The sequence below is a fragment of the Colossoma macropomum genome, unplaced genomic scaffold, assembly GCF_904425465.1.
Source record: "Colossoma macropomum unplaced genomic scaffold, Colossoma_macropomum, whole genome shotgun sequence".
NCBI classification, from domain to species: domain Eukaryota; kingdom Metazoa; phylum Chordata; class Actinopteri; order Characiformes; family Serrasalmidae; genus Colossoma; species Colossoma macropomum.
The window spans coordinates 29,756,354-29,772,444 of record NW_023494789.1 but is presented as its reverse complement, the minus strand read 5'-3'; the positions used below and the strand labels follow the sequence as shown (position 1 = coordinate 29,772,444).

At 37.9% G+C, this 16,091-nt stretch overlaps 2 protein-coding genes across 2 annotated transcripts; one reads left to right on the top strand and one right to left on the bottom strand.

Annotated features, from left to right (window-relative positions):
• Window positions 1-173: 173 nt before the first annotated feature.
• On the bottom strand, window positions 174-9,835 carry endou (endonuclease, polyU-specific). The gene is made up of 7 exons (XM_036570830.1): window positions 9,703-9,835; window positions 4,359-4,527; window positions 3,235-3,440; window positions 1,494-1,607; window positions 1,262-1,368; window positions 781-923; window positions 174-654 (listed from the first exon to the last, which is right to left on the bottom strand). Exons 1-7 carry the CDS (start codon window positions 9,767-9,769, stop codon window positions 540-542), a joined length of 921 nt encoding a protein of 306 aa, XP_036426723.1. The 5' UTR covers window positions 9,770-9,835; the 3' UTR covers window positions 174-539.
• A 1,995-nt stretch (window positions 9,836-11,830) lies between these two features.
• Window positions 11,831-15,050, top strand: tsfm (Ts translation elongation factor, mitochondrial). Its single transcript, XM_036570827.1, has 6 exons — window positions 11,831-12,018; window positions 12,232-12,372; window positions 12,452-12,580; window positions 13,730-13,846; window positions 13,959-14,040; window positions 14,299-15,050. The coding sequence occupies exons 1-6, from the start codon at window positions 11,971-11,973 to the stop codon at window positions 14,691-14,693; spliced, it is 912 nt and encodes a 303-aa protein (XP_036426720.1). The 5' UTR covers window positions 11,831-11,970; the 3' UTR covers window positions 14,694-15,050.
• Window positions 15,051-16,091: the final 1,041 nt, after the last annotated feature.

Below are 16,091 nucleotides of genomic sequence, written 5' to 3'. Positions count from 1 at the left end.
ACTAGAATTTACTCAAATCACAAGTGTGACAAATGCCATGCAGCTGATGGTGGTCCAGCAAAACATGGCTTTCCTGGTCTTATTTAAGTGTTGCAAGTAGTAGCTCCAGATGAGTTGGTGACTAATAATTGGAAAGTCTTTTTAGTCATTTTAAGAGACACCAGGGTCAGAACTAAATGCAGCATGATGAGAATTTATTGTTATGGATTATTATGCAGTTACAGTGTAAACCAGCAACATTAACTGCTGGCAAATAGGGGACATGTTGGTAATTTAACAGAACAATTTTAATACTACCCCTGAAACAATGAAGGGGCGTGGAGAAGTGAATAACAGGGCTGACTCACAGTTTGCCATGGCGAGTGATGTAACAGATGAACAATGAAATAGTTTCAAATACAAATGAGAACTTCAATCATTGTATTTGATTTGTAGATATATCATAGATTATTAGTTGTCATTAATATTACTCTGATGATGAAAAGGGGGGATAATATGCTGGATTTGATTGGTAGACTTTAATCATTGTTTGCAGGCTATCATGGTGTGGCAGGATAGGCTGATGCAATGTATTTCTTTCCATCCCCGTAAGTAGTCTTATCCCAGGTGTAGGTCTGGATATTCAGCTGCAATCCTCCTAAACTCAGGCGACACCTGTAAAGGCAGAAGATGTCATTTACACTTTTGCATTCTTTGGTTAAATGCATGGTTTAAAAGACAGCTTGATAAGTGCGCAGCAGTAGGGAGGAGGTGGAGAAGTGGATAACACGGCTGACTCACAGTTTGCCAGGGCGAGTGATGTAACAGAGTGAGTAGACAGCCAGGTCAAACTCAGGACTACTGCCGATGATGGCAGAGCCAACCTGCTTATAGTAACCGTCCCACATAAACTGCATCCCCAGCACATCAGGATAAGACAACCACTGAGAGGCAGGGAAACAGAAAGAGAGAGAGAGATCATAACACAGATGATAACATTGTGATTAACCAGCCTAATGTTAACATGGCTATAAATTACATTACCTGTTACCAGCTTCAGACTTCAAACATTAAACATTCCTGGCTGATTGTCCACATTTATACTAACAGGAAAACTGTAAATCAAATTTTTTAGCTGGCCTGCCACTTTAAGGGCACAGACATTCTTCACTCTCATTACTATGTAACTTACTTATGAGCAATTACTGCATAATTTCTAACAGTAATAATAAATAGAATTAAATGAACACACAGACAGCAGTATGTGCAGGTGAAAACTCACAGCGCCATCAAAGCTGTGACTGTAATAATTGAGCAGGCCTTGTTTCTCCAACAGGTAAAACCTGACCCAATTATGGAACCCAGACACTTTACCATCCTTAATCTCCCCTGTAAGTAAAGCAACCTCATTAATATACAAGCACTGCTTACAACATGCAAACCTTAAAGATATGAATAGCATACGTAAACTTGAGACATTAGAAGAATTAAAACATTGGCAGAGACACACTGACCTGAAAAGATGTGCTCAAAGCCGCTGGAGTCCATCTTGCCACTGCTACGGGAGTAGAGGCCAAACCACATCATCTTCAGATCCTCCAGAAACTCCTCCCAGGAACTGTAATAGCCTGCCATCCAACACAACACTCAAATAAGCACACAACATTGTGCAGCCAATGTCCAGTTTAAAAGGAGAGGCTTAGTCAGGGGGTCTATGCTTTACAGCATTTTAATATGATCAGTATAATCAGCTTCATCACCTGTAGTCTAAAGGTTCACTCTCAGCAAAAAAAGGTACTGAAGGTCACTGAAGTGGTACCCTGCTTGTCACTGGGGTGGTACCCTCAAGGGTACGTCTCATTACCTTTAGTTAGGGAACATAACTGTACCATAATCCATTGCGATTTTTTTTTTAAGTTGTAGTAACTCAACATACCCTGTCCTGTCTGAAGGCTTTTTATTTTATTGGTCTGTTTTAAAATATCAGGTTATGAAAAGGTACATATATGTACCTTCCCCCTGGGAAAAATTTATTTGAGATATACAATTGGACCTTAAAACCTTTGCTGTAACTTTAAGGGAACATTTACATTGTTTGTACCTTGATGAACAGAAAATGTTCATAACAATATAAGTGTAATCATACTAGTCCTTTAGTAAGCATAGTGTTATATTAGATCTGTAATAACATTGGAGACCTTGTGTGTGTATTTACAAGCAAATTTAATTTGTAACTACAACACCATTCTAGTATGTTCTAGCAGATGTGAATATGTAATCAATAATTCCCAGTGCCTCTTCCAGTGCCACTGTGAGTGTAGCACATTATCCTAATAACTTATTTTTCAAAAATACTAATATGGAAGTCATGAAATTGTGAGAGTGAGAGGTTAAAGTGTGGACCCTGGTGATCTGCTTGATGTATCAAAAACGATTACAATTCATTTTAACCCTCTGTTGCACAATGTTGCCCCAGGGCAACAAACTCATTATACAGATTTAAAGACAACGATGGGGTTGACAATAAAGGGAAGAGTTTGAGTAAGTCAATAAAAACATGTACTTAGTCATACTATAGTCCTACTACTATCTCTTAGTGGGCACTTTTAAACCTCTTTTTTAACATTCAGTATCAATCTTTTTTTGTTATGAGAATTTGGAGAAAAATGTTTGTGGCCTAGAAGCAACATTGTGCAACAGTGGAATGGATTTAGCCAGTCACAAGCCAGGTCTCACCACTTCAGGGAACACGACTCTATATAATTTCTTCCCATTGTCGCACAATGTTGCCAAACCCCTGCACACATTACTTTTTTTAATGTTTTTGAATTTAATAATCAGGTCCATTTCATGGAGGAAAAGTGAAATGGATATTTTAAAAAAGTGGGTTAACATGACCAATTTCTGACATATCTTGGATGTTTTTGTTACTGTGCCTTAAAATGATCTTCTCATTGGCTCCCATGTATTCATGGTCCAGGCATGGTCCTATGTGTCCAGGCAAAAATCAATCTGGGCTGAAACACGCTTTATAATATTGGTGTAATTAAGAAAAGCTGCTGTAGGCTGAATAGGTGGGCATATGTTTTTGTGGCATCATAAAAACACTGTATTCCAAAGCAGGTCATTTTTGCAGCTTAACCTTCATATATGGACTGGAGAGTGAACTGATTTAAAACTTTTACAATGTTTAGAACGTGAGAATAATTCATGATCATGAGCCTTTAAGAGGTTAATGTCTGAGGGAGTAGAGACCTTTTGTGTTGAGGAAGGAGTAGAGCTCTTTGCCCAGATTTGTGTTCTTCATGGTTTCCTTGAGGAACTTCTCTTGCTCCTGTACCTCCACTGAGCTCACGCTCTCCGACACTCCTGTCTTCCTCTCATAGTTATCCAGCAAAGCGATAAAAGCTTTATACGTCGGCTTAGAGAAGAGAGAGGCCTCATTCACTTGCTTGAACAAACTGGAGGATGCAAGAAACAGAAAGAGAGCCAATCAATAATTGAATTGTCAGGTGGCAAAACTTTCGTAGTGATAACCGAACCCAAACTCCAGGGAGTGGCGTACAGTCTGACTGGTTCTGGCCTCTTGATCTCTCATGAACAACAACACTAAATGTGACCAATTTATGCTTGGTAGTTAAGATTCACTGGAAGGAAATAACATGATTCATTGCTTTTATTACCTTAAAATCTAGGCTTATAATTCAGTTATTAATCTTAGGACTTTTTCTGTAACTTATCCAGTAACTATTATGGAACTAGTCATGTAGTTATGAGAGTGAAGAACTGGAGTGTGGACTGAGGGTTTGCACAAACCTTTGAGTTTTAAAAGGTTAAAGTAGATGTCCACTGAGGCATGGGATATAAGTAAGTGAGTGTAAAAAAGCTTAATTTTCTTTTATTAAAACCAAAATAGTAAAACTGCACCACTGTTGAAAAAATTGGAGGTGTTTCTGTCCTTCCTTCCACTGTGAGACGACAACTGAACACTACATGTCTTAAACGATGTGTAGCTGTCAAGAAGCCATTACTAAGTAAAGGAACTAGACAGAAGAAAATTTGCTAATTAAAGAAAGAAGCTGCTGGTGTTATTAGAACAATGGACTGACCACCCCAGAGTCCAGACCTCAACATCACTGAATGTGTTTGGGAAGACTTGGATTGTGAGAAGCAAAAAATGCAACCAACTGAACTGAAACTTCGGAGGTGTGAAAAAATATCCCTGCAGATTTCTTCTTTTTTGCTTTTTTTCCTGATGCTGAACAATGAATACCATGTACTTAATGGCCATTTTGATTGGAAATAAAATAAATGAAGGGTGGTCTGCAGAGAACTCTGTGCGACACATCCTGATATAAGGTGTGTATGTGTGGTCTTACGGAAGCGGTGAGAGGTCATTTTTAGCACTGGTCTCTGAGTTAGGTATGAGGGTCTGAGGGTTGATGATGACTTCAGAGGTTGAGGCTTTGTTGGAGTCCAGAGCATACAGAGCCTCAGAAACAGACTGGATCTCTGAGTCTGACACTCTACTGTTGATCACTGCAGGATCTGAAAAACACACGCATTCAGATGGAAACAGAGATGAGGAACTGAGAGTCTAACCTTTTAAACTGTAGACTCATTATTAATTTATTAATTTTAAGACTTGTTATTTAATACTGAGTTATGCAGAGAGTGGGAAACTGAAGTGTGGTTAAAAAGGGTTAATAGACTGTAGTAAGACAAAATACATGTAAACACACAGCTATCAGAGCGGGTTCAGTTTCACCTTGGTGTTTGCAGTAAGACATTATATTTCACGTTAGTGTATTAATATTGATGAAATTATTATTAATATCTGTGTATGTGTCAAAAATGTTTTGCATGAACTGGATACCCCTTATGACACTGTAAGTTACCCTGCTAGAAAAACCACCATGGTCAAGCATGTCTGATCACCAGCAAAACCAGCATATGTTGTGTTTTGGATGCTGGTATGCTGGTCAACTAGTATGACCCTACTGAGTGACCAACACAGTAAACAGTAAACCAGCACCAGACCAGCAGAAGATGTAGAAAAAGATGTAGAAAAAATATAAATTTTCTTGCCATCTAATTGGTACAGAAAACTGATTTTATGAGCTCTTCACATCAGAGATGTGAGAGAGAATTCATCAGAGAATTCTGCTTGGGAATAGACTAGTCAACTGCAAAGTAGTTTTGTAACTTGTTTACCTGTTTCTGTTTTCTTGTCATATTTCAGTCGGATCTTTTTATATATGTTGAATCAGACAGCCTTTCTTAATTCTCTGTTTAAGGCAGCTTTGGAGGGCAACTACCAGAGTAGATATCACTGTGTAGGATCTTTAAGAAATGAAAGCAATGTGCTATCTTTGAGTGAACTACAGTCTTTTATGATACACTAAAAAAAATCTCTGTACATCTACAATTACTTACTGGCAGCAGACTTGCCAGGTAGTAGTGGAATTAATATATACAGCACTCATACTGTAATGTTTGTTTACTTTCCTGTATATTACTTTATTGAAGTAAGAGATTCCCTGAAAAACTACAACATACAAAACAAAAATACCTGAGCACTTTATTAGGAACACCTGTACACCAACTCATTCAGGAAATTATCTCTCAGCCAATCGTGTGGCAGCAGTGCAGTGCACTTTTATTAAAATTAGGTCTAATATTAAGGCCTCACATCACACTTTTCAGTTCTTGCATATTTTAACGTCTCTCTTTGTAAATGTTTTCCCAGAATTCAACACAGTATACCATATAAAACTGTAAAACACATTTAAAGTATCATACTGGCTTGAACACCTTACTTTATAGATTATAGAACTTCTTTACTTTGTAAAGACTAGATTAAAATGGCTCTACTGTTCAGCCTAGAAACTGACCTCTCAATTCACGTCCCAAAACATCCTGTGTCATAGACAGGCTGCATGATGCAATCATGCAAGACATAGGCTGTTTCTATAAGCTCTATATGTTACTGACTGCTACTCAGATCTGTGTGGTTGGGGAAGGAAACTGTGACTGTTTCAAAAGATCCAAGTGCGGAAGAAGTTTCTGGCCTGACCTAGAGTTTTAAATATTATGGCAGAACCTAGTGACAGTGAGAAGTGGACAGCAACACGTGTGAATACAGTCAGTTCTTCTGTCTTCTGTAACTTATGACCCATGCCAGACATTCCCCATCTACAGGATACATTTAAGACTTGTAAGGATTGAAACTAATGCAACTTCAGAGACTGTGATGCAATATCATTTTACCTAAATATTGAATGTTTTTAAGTTTGACAGTGATATCATTGCTGAACAGGCTGCTGTGTGAAACCCTGCAGGTGGACACAAACGACCCTAATACTCTCACCCAATATAAAGTTGGCACCAGGGCAATGCTGATAAGCGATATCAAATTTTGCGATAAACACCTCAAAGTAAGTTTATTCAAGCTTTCTTTTTAGCACTCTTCAAGAAAAAAAATTGGCAAACATTTACTAAAGACCTTGAGCATGTATGTACTTCCATATAAAACAAAGATTAATAATCTCACATAGTTATATATTTCTTAGCTGACTGATGCAATGTCATTTGATAACCCTGTTGAACTGCGCCAACAAAATTGTGGGCTTTGACCCTTTCACAGCATTAATATCACTGTAGTCCTACTATTTTATACAATATAAAATATTTATATATTGTATGAAAGGCATTGGGAATATAAGTATCATACATCCATGAACAAACACTACAGGAAGCCACATATAGAATGTTCAGAATTCATGTACAGAAGACCATCATTCAAATATAAAGACCTGTATCCCAATACTAATACTAATCCTGATACTCTGTAATACTTTTTATGCATGTAAAAAAGAGAAAATTTGATTTCAGCAGTGAAAAATGGTAAATAAAGACATGATATTAATAATATTAGGCCTATCACTGCATACTTGTATATGTTCTTTGTTCTTCTATGAGCCTGTCCTACACATTAATCTCTTATAACTTTTTTTTTCATTAAATGCACATTTAATGTGAATGCAATAAATCTATTAAAAGTACTGCTCAATCAATCAGTTCTCAGTTCTTAAAGAGGAGCTGCACTTTTTTATTTCTGTACAATTTAATGTAAACAAGGATGTTACAAGAAGACATGTAAAGTAAGTCATTAAGGCTGATTTGATGCATTGTACATCTTACTAGCTGATTTTCTTTATAGTGGTAGTGTGATAGTGATAGGAACTGGGCGTCTCAACATCTACAATGCAAATATTGCCATTTTTTTTACTATCCAAAATTACCAATTAATGTACACGTCTTCCGAGTTTTTATAATGCTGATAATGATAAAATAGTGGCAACTCTAAAAGATGTTTTCCTTGGGTACTATTTTGCTTTACATTGCCCTCTCCCCTATCAATGGATATTAAAAAATAAAGACAAACAATAGATACAAAATAGAGACAAAACCATGTCTCAGGCATCAAGCGGCATATTCATAAGTATTTCATGTAATAACTTTGTGTAAGTGAGCTTTTAAGGCATGAAATGCTCCAGGTGTCTAGTTACTATCACCACCACTTTGAACAATTCTGACTCTAAGTTTCTCTTGAATAGAGCATTTCACATCAAACCACTTTAAATGACTTTGTTACATCTCAAACATTTAATTATGTAGGAATTTTGAAAAATCAATCCCAGCATACATTACCTCAATAAGCAATACTCTTCAACATTCACTACCCTTGAACATCTGTGTAAGATGACTAAAAACATAACTCAGGACATATTCGCTGGCCAGAGATGGCAGATGTCATATACGGTATAATTTCTTCTCTTATTATCTGATTATTTTCTTAATATTTGCTGAACTACACTATCAAAGATGGTTCTTCAGATATTCTTTAGTAAAAACAATGGTTCTATATAGAACCATAGACACTCAAAGAAAATGATTCTTTGCATGGTGAAATGATTAATAATTAGATTGATTGAAAATGTGTTGTATATGGTTCTTTATCGAATATTTTTGAAAATGGTTCTATATAGCACCAAAAAGGGATATTCTATTGATACATGCTTGTAACAATAGAAGAACCCTTTTTAGTGCTGAACAGAACTATATACAACACATTTTCCATCAGTTTAGCGAACCATTTCACCATGCAAAGAACGCTTTAAGCATGCAAATGGTTCTTTGAGTGCTCATGGTTCTGTGTAGAACCATTGTTTTTGCTAAAGAACCTTTGAATAACCATCTTTTTAAGAGTGACAATTACTTGTTTAACTCATCATTATCACATCACTCATTATCACATTACTACTATTAATATTTTATTTATTTTATAAATTATGTTTGTTCTTTGTCCTTGTTCAATGCTTTTATTAGGGTTTTTTTTTCATTTCTTTCTTACTTTGTAAAGCACTTTGAACTGTATTTAATGAATGAAAGGTGCTATTTTAATAAAATGTATTATTTTTGTAGTTAGTTTGTAGTTTTTGTAGAAGGTCTGCATGGTTGTGTGGTACATCGTGTCACTAGGCTACATTCACACAGCGGGTAAAAGCGACCCAAATCCTTTTTTCTTTGTGACACAAATGTGTTGTCTGTGTGGCAGCGTGAACAGCAAAAAACGCATTGAATCTGACATTTTCAATTCCAATTTGAGACGCTTTCACATGTGGTACTGAAATCCGATACGTATTCGATCTGCGGCAAAGCGACTCAGTCTGAACAGCCAGATCGGAATTCATGCGACTTTTACATCAGTCCAACTCGACATTCGACCTCATGAACATTTAGGCTAATGTTTCTGTACTAAAAAATTAGAAGAGACTTATCGCAGCCGCTCCGTGTTCAAACAGATTTGAACAGAAATGGCTGAGCGAGGCTGCAGCGTCAATGAACGGTTAAAAGTCTGAAAGCAAAGTTTAAAGAATCAGAGGACGCGAATCAAAGAAGTGACCGAGCCCTTTTTACTGCGAGCTCGAACACATTCTGGGTGATGAGCCCAGCTGTCAGCCATCGGAACTTCTTGATCGCTTCTGCTATGCTGGCGAAGATGAAACTGAAACCTTAGCGAGCGACTGGCGTTCGTTAATAGTCAGGATTGTTTACCTCTGGATGAGCCACGTGAAGCAACGTGAAGCATTGTTCATTTGCTCATGCGGGTCGGTGGAGGAGCGTGATCTGTTCAGACTAATGTCGCATATAGGTCACATTTAAAAGATATTGTGAACAGCCAAACAAAAAAGTGTATTCTTCAGACATGCTAAATAATGCTGAGACTACATCAGTCTTCTCAGGTATTGATGTGCAAACAGAAGAGGCTGTCTAATCAGATAATGATCAATGAGTGAACTAGGAGAATCTATAATAAAATGCTTTAAAAAGCAATTACTTTATCAAAAGGGTAAATGACATTAGAGGGTACATGTAACACATACACCTTTTAACTGCAGTTTTATTATTCTGTTATTATTCTTAGAACTTTTCGTTTAGTAGCTTATTTAATTATTTTTCTGTGGAACACAAACATAACAGCTAAAAGGTATTGCTGTTGTTGGTGTTACAATGACTATTATTATTGCTATTATTAATATGTAAGTTGTAGTAATGAGAATAAGGAATCGAAGGAATCAATACCAACAGACGTTACAGTTGTCTGAACAATGATTGTTACCAAAGGTATATGGTAGATTGAAAAATTTATGAACTCACTGCTGTAGCCCTGAGAGATCAGGGTAAGTGTGAGGGAAAGAAGCACACTGATCCTCATCTTCTTCATCAGGCACAGAAAGTGACCAAGAAGTCCACATTAAAAAGTTGTCCAGCCTTTATACCAGCCTGAATTGCCTGTTCACACCTTAAAGGCCCCTCCCATTTGTGTTACCATCCAATCATAGCACCAGCTCTCAAACTTCAGCAGAGCATGTGGACCAGACAGCCCTAGCTCCAAAATGTGTCCATGTGTAACCAGAAAGAAAGCAAAACTCTAAAGAATGATCTGATTAAAGGCTATTCCTTTATGAGAGACTTTCTTTTCTTTTTTCTTAATTTGTCTCCATCTCTCTTTCTCTTCCACCAACACAGTTTCATGTGATTAATTCCCCTCTGTAGTTGCTGTAAACATTACTCTCAATAGGCAAGTGCACATGATCTAAACATGCTCTTGAAAGGGCTTCTGCAGTTCATGCAGAGGGTCAAAGAAAGCCACCTGGTGCTGTTCCCACTGTGAATGGAACAGAAAGCTTTCTCAATCTGTCATCCAGTGCAGAAAACGCTCAACTGCATGGAGATCATCAGGGCTATGTAGATTACTCTCAAATGTTCATTAAGGACAACACAAAGAGGAAACAGTAAGGTTGGTCCATTCAAGTGTAAGAGGAAACAATAAGGTACGTCTGTTCAGAAGGGTTTTACAATACTTACCGTCTGTCATCTCTCACTTTTGCTACACCTACAATAACACCATAAACTGCTTCATGGCATGGAAGCAAACTTCTGACAAACTGATGGACTGTCAATTTCAACATGAACCTAAATACTTAAATTCCTCTTTAAATATGGATAAAGTATGGGAACAAAATGATATGAGTGCTTATTCAGTGGCTGGAATATAAACACCCTCAAAAAAGAACAATAGGCCCACATTCACTCTATTGTTTAAAATAGGATAAGACCTGTACTGAGTAACATTTGAGTACAAAATATCTTAACAGAACTCTAATATAACACCTTAAAGGTATTATTTTTAGCATAACTGATATTATCATTAATAGTAGTAGTATTGTTGTTGTTTTGTTATCATAGCACATCGTCACTGTCAAAAAATATGTCTCCACTGTTATTGATTTTTTGTTGTTCCACATCATTTGAACATGGCCACTGTCCTTTAAATTGTCTGAAAATGTCATGATGAATGAGCCAGTAGAGATGCTCCAAAATAACTTGAAACAAAATCTCTTTACATTCAATTACATTAAGAATTTTTTGCTTTCTCCTGTGAAAATTCTGTTTTTGAGATACACGTTTTTCTTTGGACAGTGTTGACATATTTTCAGCACTTACACCACGGGCCGTGCTGCCAATGTTTAGGGGTTGTGGCCATACAAACATTTGTGAAAAAACGGGTCGTTCTAAAGAGCTCACTGAATTTGAACATCCTTGGGCATTCCGAAACCTCCTCTGGCATTAACACCAGCACAAAAACCGTGGATTTGTAATGGGATATAAAAAAATACAGCACCAAAAAGAGTTCTCCTATTGTAACAAACCTGACATCGTAACACTAAAACAACCCTTTTTGGTGCTATATAGAACCCTTACCAAAAAAGTTCTACATAGAACCATCTACAGCACATTCTCCATCAATATGAAGAACGCTTTCACGATGCAAAGAATCTTTTAATCATGCAAAGTGTTCTTTGAATGTTCATGGTTCTATATCGAACCACTGCTTTACTAAAGGACCCTTGAAGAATATTTTTAAGTGTGCAGGGTTGAGAAACACTGAGATATACGACTGAACAAAATATGATGTTCTATATTGGGCTTGCATGGCCACAAAATGTTTCACAAAACATTCAGCTTTAAGTGATTTTTTTTTACAAACAACGTCGGAGGAATATCAGACAACAGCAAATCAGAATATGTGAACAATAATCTCAGTAGTATCATCATACCATTCAAGCATGACATCAAAAGAGTAAATATATAATCTAACAATTTTTATAAAAAGCTTTAAGTGATTTTAATTCGCTAATGAATCTACTTTATGACGAAATGAATGGCTTTTCCAAATGTTTCCAGCAGAAGGCGCAGATCTACGTCTTCCTGTAGGGACACGCTCAGTGCGCTCCTGTGCGGTAGGTGGAGCAACGTACTCTGTATCTGTGGTCCACACACGGCGAACTCGCTGAAGAATAAGTACAGTGTCCTTTCGGCTTTCCGTATTCAGCGTGGGTCAATGACATTCCGGTAGCAGAGATGGTTGTGTCAACTTTATTCAGGTCTATACGAGCAGAGCTCACTAAGGTAGGAATGATATTTAGTATATACACAGTATAACTATTCTTATTCACTGCCAGTGGCTAAACAGGCTGACGTATGAAGGCTGGCCGCATGTATCCTGGGGGAGCACGCAGCCTCACCAACATCATCTGTACCTCTTTATACTGCGTTTACCTCGTCTTCTTTGTTTTATATTTTGTTCGAAGCACTCTGAATGTCAGTCTATGTCCTTCTCAGGTCACCTTTCAGAAACACACTGTCCAGTGTGTGCGCAGCGCAGCAGATAAAGCGCTCCTGGTAAAACTGCGTAAAGCCACCGGCTACACGTTCATCAACTGCAAGAAGGCGCTGGAGAAGTTTAACAACGATATTTCTCAGGTGAGCTGGAACTTTCAAGGTGGGAAACGAGTTTTTGATTTTGTGTACTGGGGATATTTCATTATTTGTGGTTTTGCAGGCAGAAAACTGGCTGCATGAACAGGCTCAGAAGGAGGGATGGAGCAAAGCAAGCAAACTGGAGGGCCGGAGAGCCAAAGAAGGACTGATTGGTCTGCTGATGAGGGATAATGCAGCTGTCATGGTGGAGGTCAGAATTCAGCAAAACCTTTTCATTTACCTTGCTTGAATACACACCTTATATCTTAAATCAGTGGCTCCCCCAATCTGGTCCTGGAGTGCTCCTTTTTTGTATATTCTTCTTTGCTCTCACACACCTGATCGAACTTCTCAGCACGTTAACAAACATTTCCTGAGCTGAAGTGGGTGTACTCTAAAATGTGCAGGACAAGGGTACTCAAGGAACAGGGGTGGTTACCACACACAATAGGGCTAATGTAATGTCCACACCATATCCAAAGAGGTGTAACAAGTCACAAAATTCATTTCTTGGTTTGATGATGATTTGATATGATACAATACAACAAATATTAGGAGTGCCTGAAAATGTGCTTTAGTCTAATGTTTCCATTTTCAGTTTATTCAGTATTAGAAAAGTACAACATTTGAGGCTTTGCAAGCACAGTGCCGGTTTGATCCTTTCAGACTAGGTTCTTAACACTATAAAAACATTAAAGCTGCACTATGTACGATTTGGGGATTTGGAGATCTCTCTGGTGGAAACGTGTAATTGCATGCAATGCTCAGAAGAAAATCTGTAACAACGGTGGTGCTTTGGACCCCTTCTCTGTGTGGATGAATCTGATGATCGCGAGTGCATTGAGAGTATTGAAAGAGAACTCAATCAAAACTTGGTTAAGGGTGTCTTCCAGGGATGTAAATAATTTATCTAATATTGTCACCATATCTTGATCAGTATAATGTTGATTTTGCATTTAAGACCTAGGCATCAAGCTGGACCTTCTTTTTGAGCCTGTGTGTGGCGTTAATAAATAAAGATGTATGTGGTTTGAAAATCTGACTTTTAAATGACTATTTGAGGCCTTACAGGGTGACTTGCAGCAGTGCAAAGACACCATATTTTAATGTGTTCTGTTTTCTTCTCTTCACCGAGTAATGCTACTTTTTTACATTTTAACCAAAAACCTTACATAGTGCAGCTTTAAGCAAAGGTTTCATAGTATACTGTTCTAAAGTGCCAGAGACAAGTTAATATGTTAGCACCAATCTAACACACTACCCACAACACCATGATGATATAATGTCACAATGCATGTGGTTACACCTATATGTGTTGTATGTTTTAATGAAAATGTTTTTTGTGTTTGTGTGGTTTAAGGTAAACTGTGAGACTGATTTTGTGGCAAGGAATGAAAAGTTTCAGCAGCTGGTGCAGGATGTTGCTTTGGCTACAATGGCTCATCATTGCAGCAAGGTGCACAGCGGATATAGAAAGGTATTTCCAGACTGCCTAGTTTCAGTAAGTGTGAATGCTAACATTTAGCATCATCACTCTCACAGCAAGAGGGCATAAAAAACTATCATATATAAAATCATCTTTGTTGCAGAGTGTGCTGTCTGCTGAAAACCTTGCTAAGCTCACCATGGTGGAGGGTCCCTCAGTGGCAGATCAGATGGCACTGACTATAGGTAAGACAAGCAGGAAATGTAGGTCTGTGAGTGACTTCCCATTCTGCATCTACATGATGTGTGAATCACACAGACATGCATTGATGGATGCTGTTCTTAATTTTCATAATAAATACTGTCAATTAATAATCAGTGATTAATTAATAATGAATAATTGCTGCATCCATATCTAAACCTTCTTAATTCCATGCTCTGCTCTAATTTACCTTTTTCGTTATTGGTTCTCTCAGTTCTAATTTATGTGCTCTTCCTTCCCAGGCCGTTTGGGTGAGAACATTTCTGTAAGGCGGGCTGTGTCTGTAGGTGTTCCTGCTGATTGGCACATTGGCTCGTATGTCCATGGAGCGGTTACAGGACAGAGCAGCATGCCAATGGGGCGCTATGGTGCGCTGCTTGTGTTCCAGGGTGGGCCTGAAGGACAGGCAGAGGCATTTGGAAAGAAGCTGGGACAGCATATAGTGGGGGAGGCTCCTGTTACTCTAGGAAACATGGAGGATCTACCTTGTGGAGAATCTGAGACACGACTTTTACCACAGACCTTCCTGCTAGAGCCCAAATACACTGTGGGACAGTACCTCACCTTGCATAATGCACGTGTGCTCGACTTTATACGCTACAAATGTGGTGAGAGCACCACTCAAGAAGTGGAGTGAGCAAAGACCACACTGTGTTGCAATAGGATGACAGTCTGCTTGTATAGTCATGCTACACTTGTGAACCAGTCAAGACCCATACTAAGGCAAAAGCAATATTTGAATGTGCCTGAGGAGCACAGCACATTAATTGTATCAGCTCTGGTCATTAAAAAGAGTATTCAATCACAGAGAAACTCAAAGTACCAAAATGAAATACCTTTTTTCAAGGCCTACACTGTTAAGAGAAATGAAAATAACTTATTTTGGCCAGAGACTAAAGGTCTGACATATGTATAGCTATAAAATCCTGCTCATATTTTCAACATCAAATGAGCTGAATCTCCACATTCAAAATAAAACATTTTATGTAGCACACGGGTTGTTTCTGTGTGTACTTATGAGTTGTACTACCAATTATGTGTTTAGTGCTCATTCTAGAGTTTCCAGCTTTATTTGTATAGCACCTTTTATAATGGTGATTGCCACAAAACACCTTTACATAAATCCAGACTCCTAATAAGGGGAAATACTATGGCGAGGAAATAACGGATCGTCTTTCTGTAAAAGTAAGGACGAATGCAATTTCATACCAGGACCAGTATTCAGGAAGCTTCTAAGAGTAGAAGTGCTCATATCTAGGATCTCTTCCTGTGTTCAAAGTAAATAAGAGCGGAATCTGATTCTAGATCAGCGCTGCTACTCTAGGAAGCTTCATGAACTTGTAAATGAGAAGATGTTTTCTTGCTTGCCACAAGGTATCGCTGTGACTATCAGACTCCCTCTGTTGTGCCAAATTTGAAGTTCAATTCAATCATTGTGTACTTCCCCTAGACACTTGAACTGTAGTTTCCTGGTAGTGCACAAATTAAATTTTCTAACGTGGCTTCATGGCAGTGTGTCAGGCTTTAGTGCGCCAGAAAGAAACATTTAAAAAGGTTGTAAAAAGTTTTACACGGCTATTAAACAAATTTTGAATTTAATCAAGTAGAAGTGGCAAAGAAAGATGACTAGATACTGAACTGAATTACTTAAGAGTGAATCCCAACGCATTACTTTATGACCAAGAGTGAGCACCTACAGTAACTGTTACTTCAGTGCAATAATGACTAAATTACAAGTAAATAACTTTAGTTTATAATGAGTAAAATGGCGTAAACGCAACAACCGAGTTCCCGGTAGAACTTCCTAGTAGATCCTGCATCTGTCCATCTGCGTAGGAACTGAAGTTTGTTAAGCGCTATTCGTCTCTTTTTGACATGCTTTCAGTCTAAAAGGAAGTGCTGAAACTTACAAGCTATGTGGACAACGGTCAAAAAGTCCAGGTGCTGTTACCAACATTAAAGAATGAAATGAAACACAAAAAGGAAGTAGGAACTAAACGCGAATAACCAAAACGGAGCTGAGCCAAAATACATT